Source organism: Neofelis nebulosa, chromosome 8 (assembly GCF_028018385.1).
Source record: "Neofelis nebulosa isolate mNeoNeb1 chromosome 8, mNeoNeb1.pri, whole genome shotgun sequence".
NCBI lineage: Eukaryota > Metazoa > Chordata > Mammalia > Carnivora > Felidae > Neofelis > Neofelis nebulosa.
Genome location: NC_080789.1, coordinates 117562583 through 117581268, shown reverse-complemented (window position 1 = coordinate 117581268; position 18686 = coordinate 117562583). Strand labels below are relative to the sequence as shown.

The window sequence follows — 18686 nt, the reverse complement described above, 5'->3', positions numbered from 1 at the left end:
TAAATGGAAGCTTATAGTCTATAAAAAAATTCTATTTGAAAGCATAGTGACTCATGTCATACATGTGCAGATGAAGTTAAAGTGGCCTGTGCGTGATTCCATCAGAAATGAGCAGCAATAAAACCAAGGTCAACTCTGTACCCTTAAAAAGATGGAAAAGTGGATAATACTACCTTCTGTAAATTTTCTAAATAATTTTCTCCTACAGTCCGTGAAGAGGGAAACTATTACCTCTCTTCACTGATTTAAAGAATTTTTTTTAAGAAATTCTTCCAACCCGAGAATATTAAAGTATTTAACACCTAGTGTGACATGAACAGCAGCCACATAGAAGAGATGTTGGCTGTACAGAAAGGGGCCACTGGTACACACTGTCGGGTGTTTTATGCTTTGTTGTAGAAAAAACTTGGCTTCCGACCGCACGTGTTCTTCCCTCTGGTTTAGTTCACTGACCATCACAAAGTCTTTAAAAAATATTTTTTTTATTTTGAGAGAGACAGAGAGAAAGAGAGAGAGACAGAGTGGGGCAAGGGCAGAGAGAGAGACAGATGGGGGGAGAGAGAATCCCAAGCAAGCTCCGTGCTGACAGCATGGCTCCATCTCACCAACTGTGAGATCATGACGGAGCCGAAATCAAGAGTCGGATGCTTAACCGACCGAGCCACCCAGGCTCCCCACAAGGCCTTTGATCTTTTGCCTGAATCTATACAGAACCTATATTTTTCTTGTGAACCATTCATTTATGTAGCCATTCATTCATCTATGCATTTTCTTTATACCTTAACACACACACAAAATCAACTACAGATCAGTTTTGTTGGGTGCTAGGGATGAACGAGACAGAATCTGTATTTTAAGGAAGTCAAAATGTAAGAAGGGCAACAAACTAGCTCTTTCCTTCACACTGATTTCTGGCAGTTCTGGTGACAAGAACAAAGGTGAGCTACAGATGTGGCTCCCTACCATATGCATGAACGGCCGTGAAGATAGCAGGGTTTCTTTAAGAGTAGAATTCTGTGCTCGTCTGGAGTGGGACTGAAGGTGTATCAACGAGTTTTCAGCCAAATGGAACTCTGACTTCCTTATCTTTGACGCCTCTTCCTTGACAATCACAGGTTGTAATGAGAAGCTCTTTCCCTAACTTGCTGCCTACAACCACCACAAAGGCACTGCTGTCCAAAAGGATCACAGTGTGAGCCACACACGCAAAGTACATAAGCAATTTTCAATTTTCTAGTAGCCACACTTATAAAAAGTAAAAGGTAAAAGATAAAAATTATTTTAATAAAATATTTTCTATCTCAATATAGCCCCAGATATTATCATTTCAACATCCGATCAATATAAAAAGCAATGATACATTTTCCATGCTTTTTCCCCCCATACATTTAAACACATTTCAATTTGGATTAGTCACATTTTAAGTGCTCAGTACCCTCATGTGACTAGAGGCTGCTATATTGGACAGCACAGTTCTAAGTGACTCCAGATAGAGAGTGGACACATGAACCACTCTATGAGTCATTCCTTAACTCTCACAGTGATATAGTGAATTCCAAGGAATCTTCAAAAGTACAGAAAATGTGCATAGTTTCCTACAGCATTCCCGTGAAAGCAGAGATTCCTAGAATTGTCCCACAATGAAAAAGTTGAAGATAAGACAGGGCTTGACTATGGCCATATATTTTGCTTTCTATTTTTAATCCCTGGTTTAAAGAAACCTCTTATTCCAGATTCACTGCTAACTGGTCACGATGACCATTTCCCCTTTTTACCAGCTTATCTTCAGTTTCTGCGTTAGTACGAGAAGGAAAGATTCCTTGATGTTGTTGACTCAGTGCACATTTCAATACACTCTTTTCCCCTTCACAGTCCCTTCTTATCTTATTTATGGGACTCTGGGAGAAGACTGAACAAGGCTTATAAAAGGCTTATACGTAAGCCCCGTACTACTCAATAAATAAAGAATATCAGTTTAAAGACACACCCTCACGACTCAAGATGGAATCCACAAATTCCTTCAAGAGCCTATTCAGGCCTAACTTGTCAATAATTCCTGGTATTTAAAAATTCTCTGATCCTTTGGCATGCAGAACGTGGCCTGGAAATAAGAGCCATTCTTCAGTTCTATTCTGATTTTCCCTTCTTCCTTCAGCCCTTTCCTTTCTCAATCCAAGTAACTTTTCAAGTGTTCTTTTCCCCACATCACTATGGAGTGTTTTTTGGAGGTTTCTCCTCTAGATTTTCTTTCCTATTATACATTTCCTCTGCCTTTCTATTTCTGATACCTTTATTTTTTATACCTGGCATGTAATCATATTTATACTTTCTATCTTTGCTCTAGATTATTCTCTCTCAAAATCAGATTCCCTAGCTCTCTGTAAAGATAGAGTTATCTGATGCATAGTCAAATATTAAAACAGTCCTTTCTTCCCAGGAAAGAAGTTTACATATAGTTTACCTCAAGTACCCAAATTTAAAAGATCAATGGTTAAAACAAAGAGGTGAATGAAGTGACTTTTGACTCTGGCTGAGTCTTTTTATGACAACAGAAAGAATTTGAAGAAAATAGTCTAATTGTGATGAGCTGGTTAGAGAAGGCAAAATGTGTCTGAACTTGCTCCTTTATTTTAACATCCCCCCAGCCTTCCTCTGGTTGATCAGTCAGAGAGTAAGCTAAGGATCAGGGACTCACAGAAGCTACTCCAGTGCTTGTGGGAAACATGCACAGGGCCTGATTTCCAGTTTGAAGATTTCTACCTCATCAACACAAGGTTATAATGACATTTCTGGTCTACCCCTAAGTCCATACCTCTGCCAGTTTCTCGACAAAAATGTTCACTAGTGATATTTCTAAGTCCCATCGTGGGACTGAACGGGATGTTTCCTTCAGAAATATGATACACTGTAGCCCAATCCTATCCCTGCTTTCAAGTAAGATAAAAATCTTTTTGTCCTGCCCAATCACAGGTAAGAACAAGACTATAGATGCTAGATAACCTTGGAAATGGAAATAGAATGAAAGCAGCAATGCTTTAAAATCACAGACCATCAACAACAAGGGAAAACCTATCACCGGGGGAAAGAATGTATCTCTTAGAATAACACAGTTTCATATTGGGATCAAATGGAAGAAATTACTAATCTACTCCTTTCTTAAAATACTATCCAGGGGCACCTGGGGGGCTCAGTTAGTTAAGCGACTGACTTTGGCTCAGGTCATGATCTTCAGTTTGTGAGTTTGAGCCTCACATCGGGCTCTGCTGACAGCTCAGAGCCTGGAGCTTGCTTCAGATTCTGTGTCTCTCCCTCTCTCTCTCTCTACCCCTCCCCTGCTTATGCTCTATGTCTCTCTGTCTCTCAATGATAAATAAATGTTAAAGAAAAAAATTTTTAAATCACTATCCATTTTTTTACACCATTTTCTATTCCTATATTATGTTCTTGAGTTTTCCTCATCATATATGTATCATTTTCTTAAAGAACATCTCATGAACCAAAGTGTTTTCTGTTGGATTCATTGATTTGTTTTCTTCTTTTCCCCAGAAGCTTCTATACCACCCTCAGTTTCCCGACTGGCCAGGGGGATGGAATGGGCAAGTCCATTACAGAGATGACCTCCACACCAGCTGTCCTGACCTGGATCCAACCCCATGGAGGCCGTGAGAGCACCCTGTGCCTAATCATCAACTCTGCTCCAAACAGGAACTCCGAGAAAGTTCTAAACTCACACAGCCCCAAGGAGACTAGAAACTCCAGAACTATCTTCAACTGGGGTTCTAAACCTAGGGGTAATAATGGTTGGGTTTTAAGGAATCCTTGAGACTCCGAAAATTATAAAGACTTAGAGCTGAAGAAGAGAAGCTCCTATTTAATATCACAAATACCTTATAAGGAAAGGGAAGGGAAGGAGCCCCAAGGCCCCTTAGGTTTGCTTAGCATCCTGGTGGGTGGGTTTGAGCATGCAAAGGTAGGCCTGGAACAGAGCTTGGGAGCTGAAGCTGGAGACAGCTGGATTACACTTACACTGAGTGAAAAGAACCTGGAGGATTTGAGGCAACTGGGGACCTAGGGGGTAGCAGGAAAGGGGGGGAAGGAGGAAGCGTGAAACTAGTGAGATGCTGTTAGGCTGTGGATCACACAACAGGAAGGGAAGACTCCCATGTGGGATGTCTAAAGGACACTTAAGAACAAGGAAAAGTAGTGCTCCATATGTGACTGCTGCGATATAAGTCCCTCCTCCGTTCCCTCCACATGGTGCATACGGTCTGCTACATGCACGCGTCTCCTGAGAGTGGAAGGCCTTGCTGGCACTTGAGGAAGGGAGTACATCTCATATCTGAATCAGTGTGATGCACAACAGGGACTGCATATGTGGGATGGCAAAGGAACCCATAAACTGAACATAGTTTGGAAAGTACATGGCGACAGATGCTTTGAAGACAGAACCCTCAGGCATAGTCAGAAATCCTCAGAAGGGCTCAACCTTACATAGCATGAATAAAGTGTGTCCAAGGGAATCCTCCTGAGATCTAAAGAATCAGAGAAAGCTCTTCTGCCACGTGGGTCACACTACAGTGTGGGGTGGGGAGAGTGGATGTGAGTTCCACTGGAGAAGGATCCGAAGCTTTTTATCCAGTTTTCAAAGCAGCCCGTGTACAAAAGGGGGAACAGCTCCAAACAAGTTAAGAGTCACTGCTTTGGAGAGTTCTACTCCATAAACGATTTTTTATTTTGAGTGCACTTCACCAGAATGGAAAACACCGTAAAATCAAGTGGAAAGAGCCTGAAAGAGTTGCTGAGAGACTCAACTTCTCTTTCTGGCTCTGCCATTAAGTAGCTATGTATCAGTGGGTCACTCCCTCCCACTCCGCGAGAAAGCAGGAGTAATTATCCTTATTTTTACCACGCAGAGTTGTAGTGGCGATCAAACGAAATAACAGATGTTCATGTGCTTTCTAAAGTACATAGAGCAACACAATATATTATTAGCTCTAATCTGGCATTAGAGTTGCTAACCTAATACCAGAATAGTAAGTACAAAAATGACCTTAGTAAAAATATTTTTACAATTCAATCATGGATACGATCCCCTTTTCTTGCCATAATAAACAATGGGATTCTGCTTTAAAGGATATTTTTATCGTGCATCCAACTTGTGGAGTCTCACTGGGTTCTAGCTTCACTTGACAACTTCTATTTTGTGACTCTTCTGACCTACTGCCTTGCTCCTCTGCAGGCGAGCACGTCAAACTTGTGCACGGGAAAAAGAGGTTTTGCTTGCTTCATCTACGCATGGCAACGGGGCATGACATTTGATCTCGACACAGGGATTAAGTCATTCACAAGCAGAGCCCAAAGGGAGGAACAGCTCCAGAAAAACAACCAGCCTTGCTGGTACTACAACGTCCAGAAATTCACAGTCGCTTCTGCTACAGTTATAATTTGTAGTCTGTCTGGCCCTGAGAAATCCAACTGCAGTCTCTGTGGTTTAAATAAAATGTATCTACAGCAGCTTGGAGCCATGTTTTAAAATGTTCCATGTTATTTTAGTTCAAGGACAAGCTTTTAAAATTAAAAGAAAACTTTGGCTTTAATTATAGATTACAAGTGAGGGTTTTATTTTTTCTTTTTTATAAAGGAATGCTATTGAGTCCAACTTTTGGAGAAAGCATTTAAAGCAAAAAAATTAATTCTTCCCCTGAAGTAACAATCTTCATTAATACAGGAAGATCAAACACTGAGGACATACGCTCACATGTAAAGACAACATTTTTTGTGGTTTGAAAACTAGGATAGTCACAGTGTATGTACTCAGTATGATATTTTCCAGTAACTTCAGTTACATTTTACGACCAGGATGCAATATTTTATTTTATTTTATTTTATTTTATTTTATTTTATTTTATTTAAAAAAAATTTTTTTTCAACGTTTTTTATTTATTTTTGGGACAGAGAGAGACAGAGCATGAACGGGGGAGGGGCAGAGAGAGAGGGAGACACAGACGCGGAAACAGGCTCCAGGCTCTGAGCCATCAGCCCAGAGCCTGACGCGGGGCTCGAACTCACGGACCGCGAGATCGTGACCTGGCTGAAGTCGGACGCTTAACCGACTGCGCCACCCAGGTGCCCCCAGGATGCAATATTTTAATAGGCATTACTGCTGACACAGTGACAGACCTAATAAAAGGCAGTTGATATTGTTGTTTAACCTTAAATGTAAGAAAGAACCAATATCTCACAATATAAACTTAAGAAGCAGAAGCTGAGTTACATTTGTTCATATAACACAAGGATTCAGTGCAGGCGTCTGAAAATACCAAGTGTCTACACTATCCTCAAAACTTGGTTTAATTTAAATCTAATGTTTGTGAAATGTATCTATTCTGCAATTCAAGGCACAATTTTTCTGTGGATTTATATAGAGTGGCTTCAAGTAGAAGCCACTAGCAGGGGCTGTAAGGGAAACCCTAGACGTCTACCCCAGGCTCCAGGCAAGTGCCGGCTCCTTTCCTGCGTCAGCATTCTGGGGCCACTCAGGATGTTACAGGAAGGGCTCTGACTGTAGCCCTGCTCATTTTCTCAACATATTTGTTTCCACTTCCAAAGGAACAGGTCCCTGTAATAAAGGGCCCATATCACTCCTGCTCTGTGTGATTGCTGGGGAAGGAAGATAATTCCTTCTCCACATGTTTGGACTCCACAGCTCTCAGGGAGATTGCTTCAGGCAGATGCTTGCTTCCCTCTGGCCACTGTTATGTCCCTGGATTCCTTCTCCTCTCTATAGAGATGCTCTGTGCTTCTTCCTGGGAGTCTATAGCCTGAGTGCCATTGCCTCTCCTACAGAGAAAGCTCTGTCCTCATGACATCATCTCCAGCCTCAAATGCCCGACGGGGACCCTGAAAGAAAGAGGCTGCGGTACGATAAAGGAAGTGATGACATAAATTCTGGACTGAAGGTTGTAGCCAAAGATGAAGGAGCCACAAGGCTGACACTAATCTTCTGGAATGGGGACACGATTAGGATGGCCCAGAGAAGCCAAGGAGTCTCCTCTGAAACTCTCGCACACATTCAATCGCTTAGAGATTTACAAGTTCTGCTTTCAAAATACCATGTGGGAAATGGGGGATGATAACGGTACCTATTTCACGGGGATCTTATGAGGATTAAGTAAGAAAATGCATGTCAAGTACTTAGCACAGTGCCTAGCACTTGATAAGTGCTCAGTGATTACCAGCTATTGTTACTATCATTGTTATGCCCCAAACTATTTAGACCATGCTGTTTGCATCTCATGGTGGGGGATTCCCCACAGCATAAGGACATAGGCTCCTTTGGAGGTAACAAAAGGGAGCCAGGAGGTAAAAGGTGGCTTAGAAAAGGAGGCAGGAGGATCTCCCAAGGATAAACGACAATCTTTGTAACTTTCCCTAGGTATGTGAAAAAATAAAGGACAGTTGTGCAGAGCAAGGTTTTAGAGTCAAACAGATCTGATCTCAGATCCTGGCTCTGCAACATCACAGCTTATGTGGGCAAATTTTGCTAAGTCTGTTCTCTCAAACCAAGGATAGTACAACATAGATCATAGAACTACTGTGGGGGCTGAATAAGATAGCACATGAGGGTAAAGCACAACACAAACACATTGTAAGTGTTCAATAAATGGCAGCTGCTGTTACTATGTGTAGTCAACATTCATCATCCCACTGGTAACCATCTAGGCATCTACTTAGAAATACATTGTCAGGGGGCACCTGGGTGGCTCGTCGGTTAAGCATCTGACTTTGGCTCAGGTCATGATCTCGTGGTTTGTGAGTTTGAGCCCCATGTTGGGCACTGTACTGACAGCTCAGAGCCTGGAGCCTGCTTTGGATTCTGTCTCCCTCTCTCTCTGCCCCCCCCCCCCCCAAAAATAAATGAACATTAAAAAAAAAAAAAAGAAATACACTGTCAGTTGTCTGATGGTTGCCAGAATGTTAAAACGTCGGCCTCATGTTATGAGATAAGAGCATTGTTAAGGAAAGGAAGACTAACCAAGTGGATAAAGGGAATACATATGTGTGATTTTTGTGCTCATATGTAACTAATTATGTAAATCTCAACTAATTTATTTAGACAAGATTTGATTACCCATTTTTTTTTTTTTTAATTTTTTTTTTCAACGTTTTTAATTTATTTTTGGGACAGAGAGAGACAGAGCATGAACGGGGGAGGGGCAGAGAGAGAGGGAGACACAGAATCGGAAACAGGCTCCAGGCTCCGAGCCATCAGCCCAGAGCCTGACGCGGGGCTCGAACTCACGGACCGCGAGATCGTGACCTGGCTGAAGTCGGACGCTTAACCGACTGCGCCACCCAGGCGCCCCTGATTACCCATTTTAAAGACCGTCATACCGAAAGCATTTAAAGCAGTATATTTTTCATACGTGATAATCAAAAGATCACACTAATGATAATGCTTGTTGTCTAAACTTTCAAGGTTGAATGGGCAAAATCTTATCTAAATCCGCATAACTAAGTGATCTCTGCTGGGATAGGCAGAATTTTGCCCCCATGAGTTTTCTTCCAGGGTCCCATCTGTGAATATGTTACATTACATGTTAAAAGCAGTGCTGCAGATACAATTAGGATGATCGATCAGTTGACCTTAGAATATGGAGATTATCCTGGATTATCTGGGTGGACTCAGTTAAATCACATGTGTCCTTTAACTCAGAGTGTCTCCTGTGGGGGCGCAGGGCAGAGAGATTCAAGTGTGAGAAGGAACCTATGTGCTGTTGCTGGTTAGAAAATGCAGGGGGCCAGACAGAGGAATGGGGCAGCCTCTAGAAGCCAAGAGTCAAAGAAGTGGGGACCTCAGTCCTACAACTACAGGGAAATGAGTTATGCCAAAGCTTAAGTAAGCTTGTGAGTGAGCTCCTGTCTGGTACCCCCAGCTAAGAGCCCAGTGTGACTGGCACCTTGATGTCAGCCTAATGAGACTCTGAGCAGAGAATCCAGTCATGAATGCCACACTTCTGACCTACAAAACTCGGAGATAATTAATGGTGTTAAGTTGCTGTTTGTGGTAATTTTTATTTTTAATTTTAGAGACAGAGAGGGTGCATGAACGGGGAGACGGGCAGGGGGAGAGAAGAGAGAGAGAGACAGACAGACAGAGACAGAGAATTCCAAGCAGGCTCCATGCCCAGCACAGACCCCAACACGGAGCTAGATCCCACGACCCTGGGATCATGACCTGAGCCAAAATCAAGAATCAGATGCTCAACCGACTGAGCCCACCCAGGCGCCCCTGTTTGTGGTTGTACCAAGAGAAAACCAACACCTAGGCATAAGAACTGTTCTTTGCTTTATAACCACAGCTATCCCTTTTGAATCTGTCATGGTTAATTAATTTAAAAATATTCATTTCCTGCCTGTGACAAAAAGCTGTCTATTCCTAGTAATGTACATGCCATGATCTCAAGCTGGCCTTCTGGCATTTCTCTCACCCTTCTTAGTTTCAAGGCCTTCACTCCATATTTTCTTAGAATAAGTGCTTGGATATACTGCTGCCCGTTAGCATATTCGACAGAGGCTGTACAGGATCATTGGAAAAGAAAGCCCTTCAAATCTCTATCTTCCAGGAAAAGCCTTCTTGTGAGGGAGGCAGTACCTGCAACGTCTGGCTAAGAATCGTGTCTTACGTGTACCGCTTACTCTCTCTGTCCAACACGGGATATCGACCAGTGATGGTAGGTAAAGCCCTCGACCTCATCAGTATGACTCGAGTGCTTCAAAGCCTATACCAAAGCATTTGCTATCTAATTCGGGGAAGGACCCACCCAGTGTTACAGAGACAGCCTAACACAATGACAATTAAGTTACCATAAGCAAAAGACTTTGAAAATGTTAGGTGTTCCAATAAAAGAGAGTGCTGCTCTAGGAAAGATACTGGGAACAGTGGTCTATTTTATATTAATTACTGTATAAATAGTACAGTTTCCACATGTTGACAGCTGGACAATCAAGCATATCCCTGAGGGAAGAAAGAAAACTCATAGAAAAGTATTCTGTGGTCAGTCCATCACTGCCCAGAGACATGGAAATGTGGCGAAATATTCAGTCAGCTAAGCCACAGTTGAACAAACTGAGGAAGAATCTGGATAGCAGAGCCCTGAACAAAGACCATGCACTTTACTGTTTAAAAAAAAAAAAAAAAAGTAGAGAGAAAGAGGAGAGAGTGAGGGAAGAAGGAAAGGAAGGAAGGAAGGAAGAAGGAAGGAAGGAAGGAGGAAGGAAGGAAGGAAGGAAGGAAGGAAGAAAAAAGGTATTAGAGAAAGTTGAGATATTTTGATATTTTCAAAATAAATAACATGCAAATTTTAATATGCAATTCATTAATATGATATTTTTGAAATATAACACTTTCCCTCTCACAGTATATTTTGATGCATAACTTTAATCAGCTACATTTATCGCACTAGCTAAAAATTATTAAAGCAATCCAAGTACAAAAGGGTAAAAGAAACCAATCTGAAGCATATGATTTTTTAATGCTCCATTAATTGATAATTTTGCTTGAAGGAAAGATTGGCAAAAAGAAATGGAATTCTTTAGCTCCTTGTTTTTACCTAAAAATTCCCAACAGTATTCACTCAAACAAAGGACTTAAGTTCTCCACTGGAAGGATAAAAAGAAAAGTTAGTTCTAGCATATCCTGCCACATGCTTAACTACAGGGTAAAGCAGTATCTATTCAGATTCTAATCACATCCTAGAAGTGTAGTATTTATTAGGTTGAAGACTGCCAAGTACTACTATATCATAATTACAGACATTTTTTAATTTAAATTATATTTAGCTCTTTAATTCAAGCACTGTAGTTTGGAAAGTGTTACCCATCAAAATATGTCATGTTTATGTACATGAAACCTAGCAAGAATTTTCCAGGAGTTCCCATGTTCCATTTTGTACATAATTACTCTTTCTTCATTACTCCTTTGATATTCAGAATCTATGCATAATTCTGAATGTGTGCAAACTCCCACTAAAAACTATCAGCAACAAACATCTTTTATAATGAAATCACTTACTAACAGTCTGTATTACAGAGTTCCCTTTAAGATGGTGCACTGAATAAGCTTTATTTACTTTTCTCTCAAAATCCCATTAAAACTACAGAATGTAAATTTAAAACCAGATAAATGCCAAGCAGTGCTCGAAAACAATAAAGGGCACCGTCGTCAAATCAGAAAAGTTGAAAAATTCATGAAAGATGAAATGGCATTAAACTGATGAGGAAATCTAAACAGAGAACCACAACTCAAAACAGGTAGAGATCAAGACTGTGGCAAAGTGTTAGCTGCTTTTCCCAACAGGGAAGGTACTGCAATTCAGCACTTCACAGAGAATAAAAGTGGGCCACGTGAAAGAATCATGAAGGTTACCAGTTAAAGCACAGACATCAGGGGGCACCCGGGTGGCTCAGTTGGTTAAGCATCTGACTTTGGCTGAGGTCATGATCTCACAGTTTGTGAGTTCGAGCACCGTGTTGGGCTCTGTGCTGACAGTTCGGAGCCTAGAGCCTGCTTCAGATTCTGTGTCCCCCTCTCTCTCTGCCCCTCCCCTGCTCACGTTCTGTCTCTGTCTCTCTCTCTCTCAAAAATAAGTAGACATCTTAAAAAAATTAAAAAAAAAAGAAGTAGAGAGTAGAAATTCAGGTAACCCCTAATCTCTATAGGGGTTGTGACTGCTATGAAAAAGGAATAAGATGTTCTTGGAAAATAAAAACATGATACCAAAATTAAAAGAAAGACTGTAGCAGAAAGGTTGATCAGTAGAATGGATGGGGCAAAGCTGAAGACCAAGCAAGAGATCTGGAAGGTGAAGACGAGGCAGCTGTAAATGACGTGGAAGGGAAAGATGAGAAAAGGTGTAAGAGGAAGAATAGAGAACCAAGGGATCCCAGACCAAGATGATTTCACAGGTGAACTCGCTCCAATCTTCAAGACATGCAGAAAAGCTAATCCTTACTTTGTTTAAACTTTTCCAGAGCAGAAAAAAGATGAAGAACTTTCTAGCTCATTCCACAAGACTGGCATACCTGGAATATCAAAATTGTGCAAGGAGAGCATTAGAAAAAAAGAAAACTATAGACAAAGCTCACTTGAGAATTTTGATATAAAATGGCTAAATAGTTACTGAATCAAATTCAGAAATACATTAAAATAATGATACATTGTGATGGAACAGAATTTTTCCCAAGGATTCAAAGAAATTTAAACACTAGGAAATTTACTCAATATAAGTAGGTTAAAAGGGACAGTCAAATGGTATTAAAAATTGTGGTATTAGTGTCTGATAATTAAAATAACCTATTTAGTTATGAGTGTATTTTGGAAGTGGGGAGAATCTCTTATTAAATAATCTAGGAATGAGAAGGGGATCCTTACCTTGATAAAGTGATTATATCAGAATTTTTCTGCAAACAGTATACTCAATGGTAAAATATAAGAATAGTAAAATATAAGAAATATAAGAATATAAGAAGTATATATATATATATATATATATATATATATATATATATATATATGAAAAAGATAAGAAAAACTCCCTTTAAAGCCTGCCATCACTACAACATTGTTTTGGAAAATTTGGTCAATGGAATGTAACTGCTGAAGGGAAGGAGGAAGGGAAGCAGAGAAAAGAGGAAAATAAATATATAAAACTGTTACTATCTGACAGTTATATGCTTGTGTGTACTCTGACAATATTATATCAATATCATATATCAATTACATATTATATCAATATTATATAAGAAAAATGTACAAAATCCAACAGGTTTCCTACATATCCATGATAACTATTATAATATGTAATAGATAAGAACTCATCCAGAATGGAAACAATAAGAATAACAAAATAAAACATCTAATAATTAAAAAAAATTTTTTTTAACATTTATTCATTATTGAGACACAGAGAGAGAGACAGAGCATGAGCATGGGAGGGGCAGAGAGAGGGGGAGACACAGAATCTGAAGCAGGCTCCAGGCTCTGAGCTGTCAGCACAGAGCGCAACGCGGGGCTCAAACCCACGAGCAGTGAGATCATGACCTGAGCCGAAGTCAAGACGCCTAACCGACTAAGCCACCCAGGTGCCCCAAAACATCTAATAATTTAATGAGAAATATGCAAACTCTATGTAAAGAAAACTATAAAAATTTATTGAATGTCCTGAAAAATAATCAGAATAAGTGGAAAAATATACTATGTTCCTGAGTGGAAAGACTTGGTATAGTAAGGATAAAAATATTCCCCAAATTAATACATAAATTCAATGTAATCCCAAATGAATTTCCAATGAAATTTTTAAAATGGAACTTGTCAATCTTATTCCAAAGTTCAACTGGAAAGGCAAATTCAAGAGACTTGATGAGAATATTTTGAAAAAATTGCAAGTGGACATACCTTGCCATATGTCAAAATGCACAATAAGGCTACAGTCATGAAAACAGTGTGCTACTGATGTAGAAGTGTTTTAAAAAGTTTGGCGGAATACATTAGAGTCTAGAAATAGACACATATAAAGGAAGGTAGAGTATACTAACAGTAGCATTTCTTTTTTTTTTTTTTAATGTTTATTTTTTCAGAGAGAGAGAGAGAGAGAAAGAACGAGCAGGGGAGGGGCAGAGACAGAGAAAGACAACACTGACAACAGCAGAGTCCGACGCAGGGCTTGAACTCAACAAACTGTGAGATTATGACCTGAACCTAAGTTGTAACTTTAACCGATTGAGCCACCCAGGCGTCCCTAGAGGTAGCATTTCAAGTCAGTAAGGAAATGTGGAAGTGCTCAGTAAATTGTATTGGAACAGATCGTGTTGGGGAAAAACCAGAAGTCAGATCTTTACTTCACATAACTTACAAAAAATTGTAGGTAGATTATAATTATATAAGTGTACAATTAAAATAATAAAAGTAGTAGAAGAAAATGTAAAAGCGAACTTTTATAATCTTGGGACAGGTATTCCTAAAAGTGACACAAGACATAAAGAACACATTGCCATATTTAATCATAAGCCCTTTCCCCTCTTGACCTCCTTACCCACTCAGGGCCCAATACCCTCCTTGGGCAAGGTCCTTTACCTGCCACCATGGGGGCTTACTATAGCCATGCCCCCTGAAGCTCCTTTGAAATGTTTCTGAGCTTGGAGCCCAAGTCCTGGTTCTAATAGTGACAAAATGGTATGCATTTAACTACGACTTTCTGTCAACCGTGGGCTTCCTTTTCTCCCTATGCATTTCATAGAATCCCTGATTATCAAAGGCAGAAGGCAATGACGCGTCCTCATTTGACAGCTGAAGGAAGGAAGGCCCCGCTGAATAAAGAGACTTACCTTGGAACACATCCCCAGTTGCTGGCAGTTCTGGCTAAATACAGTGCTCCCAGTTTCTAAGGCAAATCTGCTCTCTCCACATTATAACTTCCTGTGGCCTAATCTATAAGTGGGTAATCTCAGGTCAGGTAAGGAGGCTGACTACAGAGAAAATCTAGACCCAGCAAAGTCATTTTCCAAACCACATACGAAACAGTAGGGATTTAACTATAGCCAAGATACAGATTAAACTTGTATTGTTTCAACAGAGTCTCTACTCAGACCTTTACACTGTCATTTTAATAAAGCACCTAAGAGACAGGATGTGGTCAAATAGAACATAGATAGGTCATTTGTCTTTATTGTTCTTCTCTGAGCTTCCTACTAGCATTTCACTGAGTGTGTATATTAGAGGGTAGGGATTAGGAATGGTATTTGGGGGTTGGTAATATGTCATGAAATCATAAAGTTGAGCTTTTTTATATTTTCCTAATGAGAGGAAAGTTATTGTAACTATAAACTAAATTTTACTGCTTCAATCATAGTAACCATGAAATAGTCCTCAAACACCTTTCAAGATAGTTGAAAATTACTATTCCAGATGATTTATGTTTATACCTTTTAAAGCACAATTTTAAGGAAAAAATATAAATAAATAAATCTGAAGGAAAAAAGTACACAGGTTAGATAAACCAGAGGCCCCATGGGTTATGAGTAAATCTGAACTGGTGCCATATTTCTGAAAAGGACTAAAGTAAAGGAACCCAGGAGACACAGTAAAAACTAAGACACGACCAATTGCACTACTGACAAGGTTGTGAAAAAACTCCTTGATCCAGCTGGATAGATTTAGCAGCTCAGAAAGAATTAAAGGAGGGAGGGAGGGAGAAGGAGGGAGAGAGGGAGAGGGAGGGAGGGAGAGAGAGAGAGAGAACAAACACCAAGACAAAAAACGCAGTCAAGACAAGGATAAAAGAAAATGCAAAACAATGGCTCTCCACCTCAGTTGCAAACTAGAGAAGGCTATGTGGGTTCTCAAGTAGCCACAATATTGCAACCATCTTGCTTGGAGTTAGGCTAAGACATCACACGAAAGGCACGTGGCACCAAGCAGCTTCTGGCCAGGGATTTTACATTTAGAAATGTAAGACCCAGTAACATTTAAGGAATTCTCCCTCCTGCCAGATAGCCATCCTCTTGCCCCGAAGCCATGTGACAAATGATCCTGAATACCATGTTGCCTTTTATGCATCTGTTGTCTAAATCAGTGTAGAAACTGGAAGGAGAGACTCTGAATTCTGGCCCTTAGCAAAAGGGTACATTTTAGTGTCATAATGACAGTTTTGGCAGAATGGGGCATTCTTACTTGAAATGTCTCTGCCATACTGAGAGCTTTGTCCACCATAACCTGAGTCTGGCTCAGTCAAAGGGACTATCAGTTCTAAATTTTAAATACATGAGCAACTATGTAAAAATTTAAAGAGCAAACTGTTTCTTGGACATCCCATTTCATGAATGTCTCTGATCACCTTTCAGCACTTGCAAAGTTTTCGTTTTCATTTGTGCTGTTTTCCAGTTTAATGTTATATCACCCAAATATTCCTCTCAAAGTCACCATTTAAAGTGTTTTGCTCTCTTTATCGCTTGATGAAAGGTAAAACATTTTTTGCGTACTGTGTGTGTGTGTGTGTGTGTGTGTGTGTGTGTGTAATGACATCACAAAGGGAACACATTCTTTCTGTCAGAGATATCCATCTTGGTCACTGTATCAAAGAGACTCCAAAGCACTGAAGTAAGTGGGCAAGAGGCTGTTTTTAACCCTATCTGTAGTTCAGGGATTGTGGGAGACACAACACGCACTTGAGAGCATCCTCACATGCCATCACCAAGGGGCTGCCCGAATCTGTGACACGGCGAAGTCTAAACTTCAGTTTTACCTCTTCTAGGTACATCTGGATGTGTCTGACCTGAAGAAATGCTAAAGGTGAATCAGACTCTGCAGTACCTCAGCGCGTCTTGCACCAGTGTCTTACTTGCCTGAGAAAAACAGTTCATGGCTCCTTCTCTGACTGGGAGGACCTAACATCATTGGAAGTGGATGACTGATGTTGTTGCTCAAACCTGACACTAATCTATCTTCCCCAAACCACGTTCCATTGGGTTGTTGTTATCACCCGAGCTTTTTTCTGACCACTACCAGGGAAGGAAGGACTCAACGCCTCCAGTGTGCACCAAAGGGAGAGGGAAGATATCACTGGTCATTTTCAAAAGCCACTTTGTCTTCCTAACTACATCCAATTCAGTTATTACCACTATGACCATACGTATGTGCAGAGAGAGATGCACACCAGCAGTATTAGCTTTTAGGCATTTTCTGCAAATCATTCATATTTCCCTTAGTAAGCAAAGGAGGATCCCTAGGTAATGATGTCTATTACAACCTGTAGTCTAAAAACGTGTGTAAAGACCTTTTTACTGCAGCCGTTAACAATAGAGAAAAGAATTTTAAATGCACACACAGCTAGCCTAAGTTCTCGAAACTTCAACACTAATGCTTAAGGATTTACTTTTATTTAAAGGTAAAAGTAAAAGATCTCATGGTTCGTGAGTTCAAGCCCCGCGTCAGGCTCTGTGCTAACTGCTCAGAGCCTGGAGCCTGCTTCAGATTCTGTGTCTCCCTGTCTCTGCCCCTCCCCCACTCGTGTTCTGTCTCTCTCTGTCTCTCAAGGGTGAAGAAACGTTTAAATAAATAAATAAATAAATAAATAAATAAATAAATAAAAGTAAATGTCAATTAAGTAGCTGAAATTGCCCAAAGCAATCAGACTAATTGTACCAAGGGTCTGGATCATATCTCCAAGCAATCAAGCAACTCATATCCAAAAAAACGAACAATTTCAATGCTTAGTATAGAGCCTATAGCAATTTCCAAATCTGCAAATTCAAGAATTGAACTAGAGGATCCTTTCAAGTTCGCTGTTGGGTTTATAAAAATCGTTGACTATTTCTTCAGTACAATGAATATGAGAGAAATTGGGTAACAAAGTTGTTAAAGAAGAAAGGGAGAAAAGAGGCATTATGCATTAAACATGCTGTCTTGCATCTAAACTGAAAACGAAGAGAAAATTCAAATTTTGTAAAAGAACTATCTCATTTGTGAGGGAACAAAGTTGTTACTTTTTTGCTTCCCCCAAACTCATAATTATAAATGATATAATTTCTAACAGAAAACAAGAGCAGAAGCTTCCAAAATTTAAAAGTACCAAAATTTTGGCCTGGAAGAAAACACATATTTATTCTGAGTAAAAATTCTGTTACATCAACAAGACACATTTTGACATAGAAAAATACCTGTTTAATTTTAGAAACAAAGTAGGGAGGCAGAAGGGAAAAACTAACTACAGCTAACCAAAAAAGAAAGAAAGAAAAGAAACCACTTCCATATTCATTAAATAGAATGTCTTGTTATTTTCACAGACAGTAAAAACTTTTTGACATCCCGTTTAGTCTCAGACTGGAGAGGTGTCAATGGATCTTATTTGACCTCTTCAGTGTGTAAAGAGTTTACAAACCGAACCAAATTTAGAATTAGTGGGAGTTACACACTTATGTTCCTTATACATAAGAGAAGAAAAAAAGGCCCTTTTATGCCAGCTTTGAGTTGGGCTTGAATTTTTATGACTTATTTAGAAGCCCTAGGGAATGAAAAAAGTCTCTGAATGGAAATACTGACACAGGCTTAAATATAGTGACATGGACAAGCACGTCTATGAAACAGCACCAGGATGTGACTGACCACTCCAGCATGTCTGAAATGCAGGCAACATCATACAATCAATTACAATGGACTCAGTTCCGGTAGAAATGTAATGCCAAGTTAGAGAATCAAAATTTCAGGTTGGTAAACTTGTTTTTAACAGGAAAATATGCAAAATGTATGGGATGTTTACTCTGATAGGCGGAGGAAAGAGAAAATGTAAAATTTCTGCATAGACTCTCTCCAGTTGTATTACAGGATTAAAAACAGTCACTCTTAAAAAAAAAAAGTCCAAGCTGTCATGTCAATCCTGAGAGCAAATGTGGCACAAGAGTTTAAATCAGTGGATCTGAATCTGTGCTTTCTTTCTCAGATCTTACATGGTTTTGTGCTAGACAGAGACAGACAACAAATATTTATTTTTGTTTGTCTATTTGCTATATTTTTAATTCTTTGGTGGGTTTTTTAAAACTAGCTAAACTTTTCCATTTATCATCCTTTCATTTTCCTGAAAGTCACTTTTTTTTTTTACTTGAAAATTGGTTTAGTTTCATTTTATAGTTTC

The 18686-nt window shown here is 39.7% G+C and overlaps 1 protein-coding gene across 5 annotated transcripts in view; it reads right to left on the bottom strand.

The window, feature by feature from the left end:
* MKX (mohawk homeobox) overlaps positions 1–18686 on the bottom strand; it is a 68795-nt gene that overhangs the window by 28380 nt on the left and 21729 nt on the right. The window contains exon 6 of one of the 5 annotated variants that reach the window (XM_058681619.1): positions 6139–6900. The exons of the other annotated variants lie outside the window; for them this stretch is intronic. Coding sequence (XP_058537602.1) covers positions 6881–6900 — 20 coding nt within the window. The 3' untranslated portion in view covers positions 6139–6880. Of the gene's footprint in view, positions 1–6138; positions 6901–18686 lie in introns of those variants that run through there. 5 annotated transcript variants of the gene reach the window in all.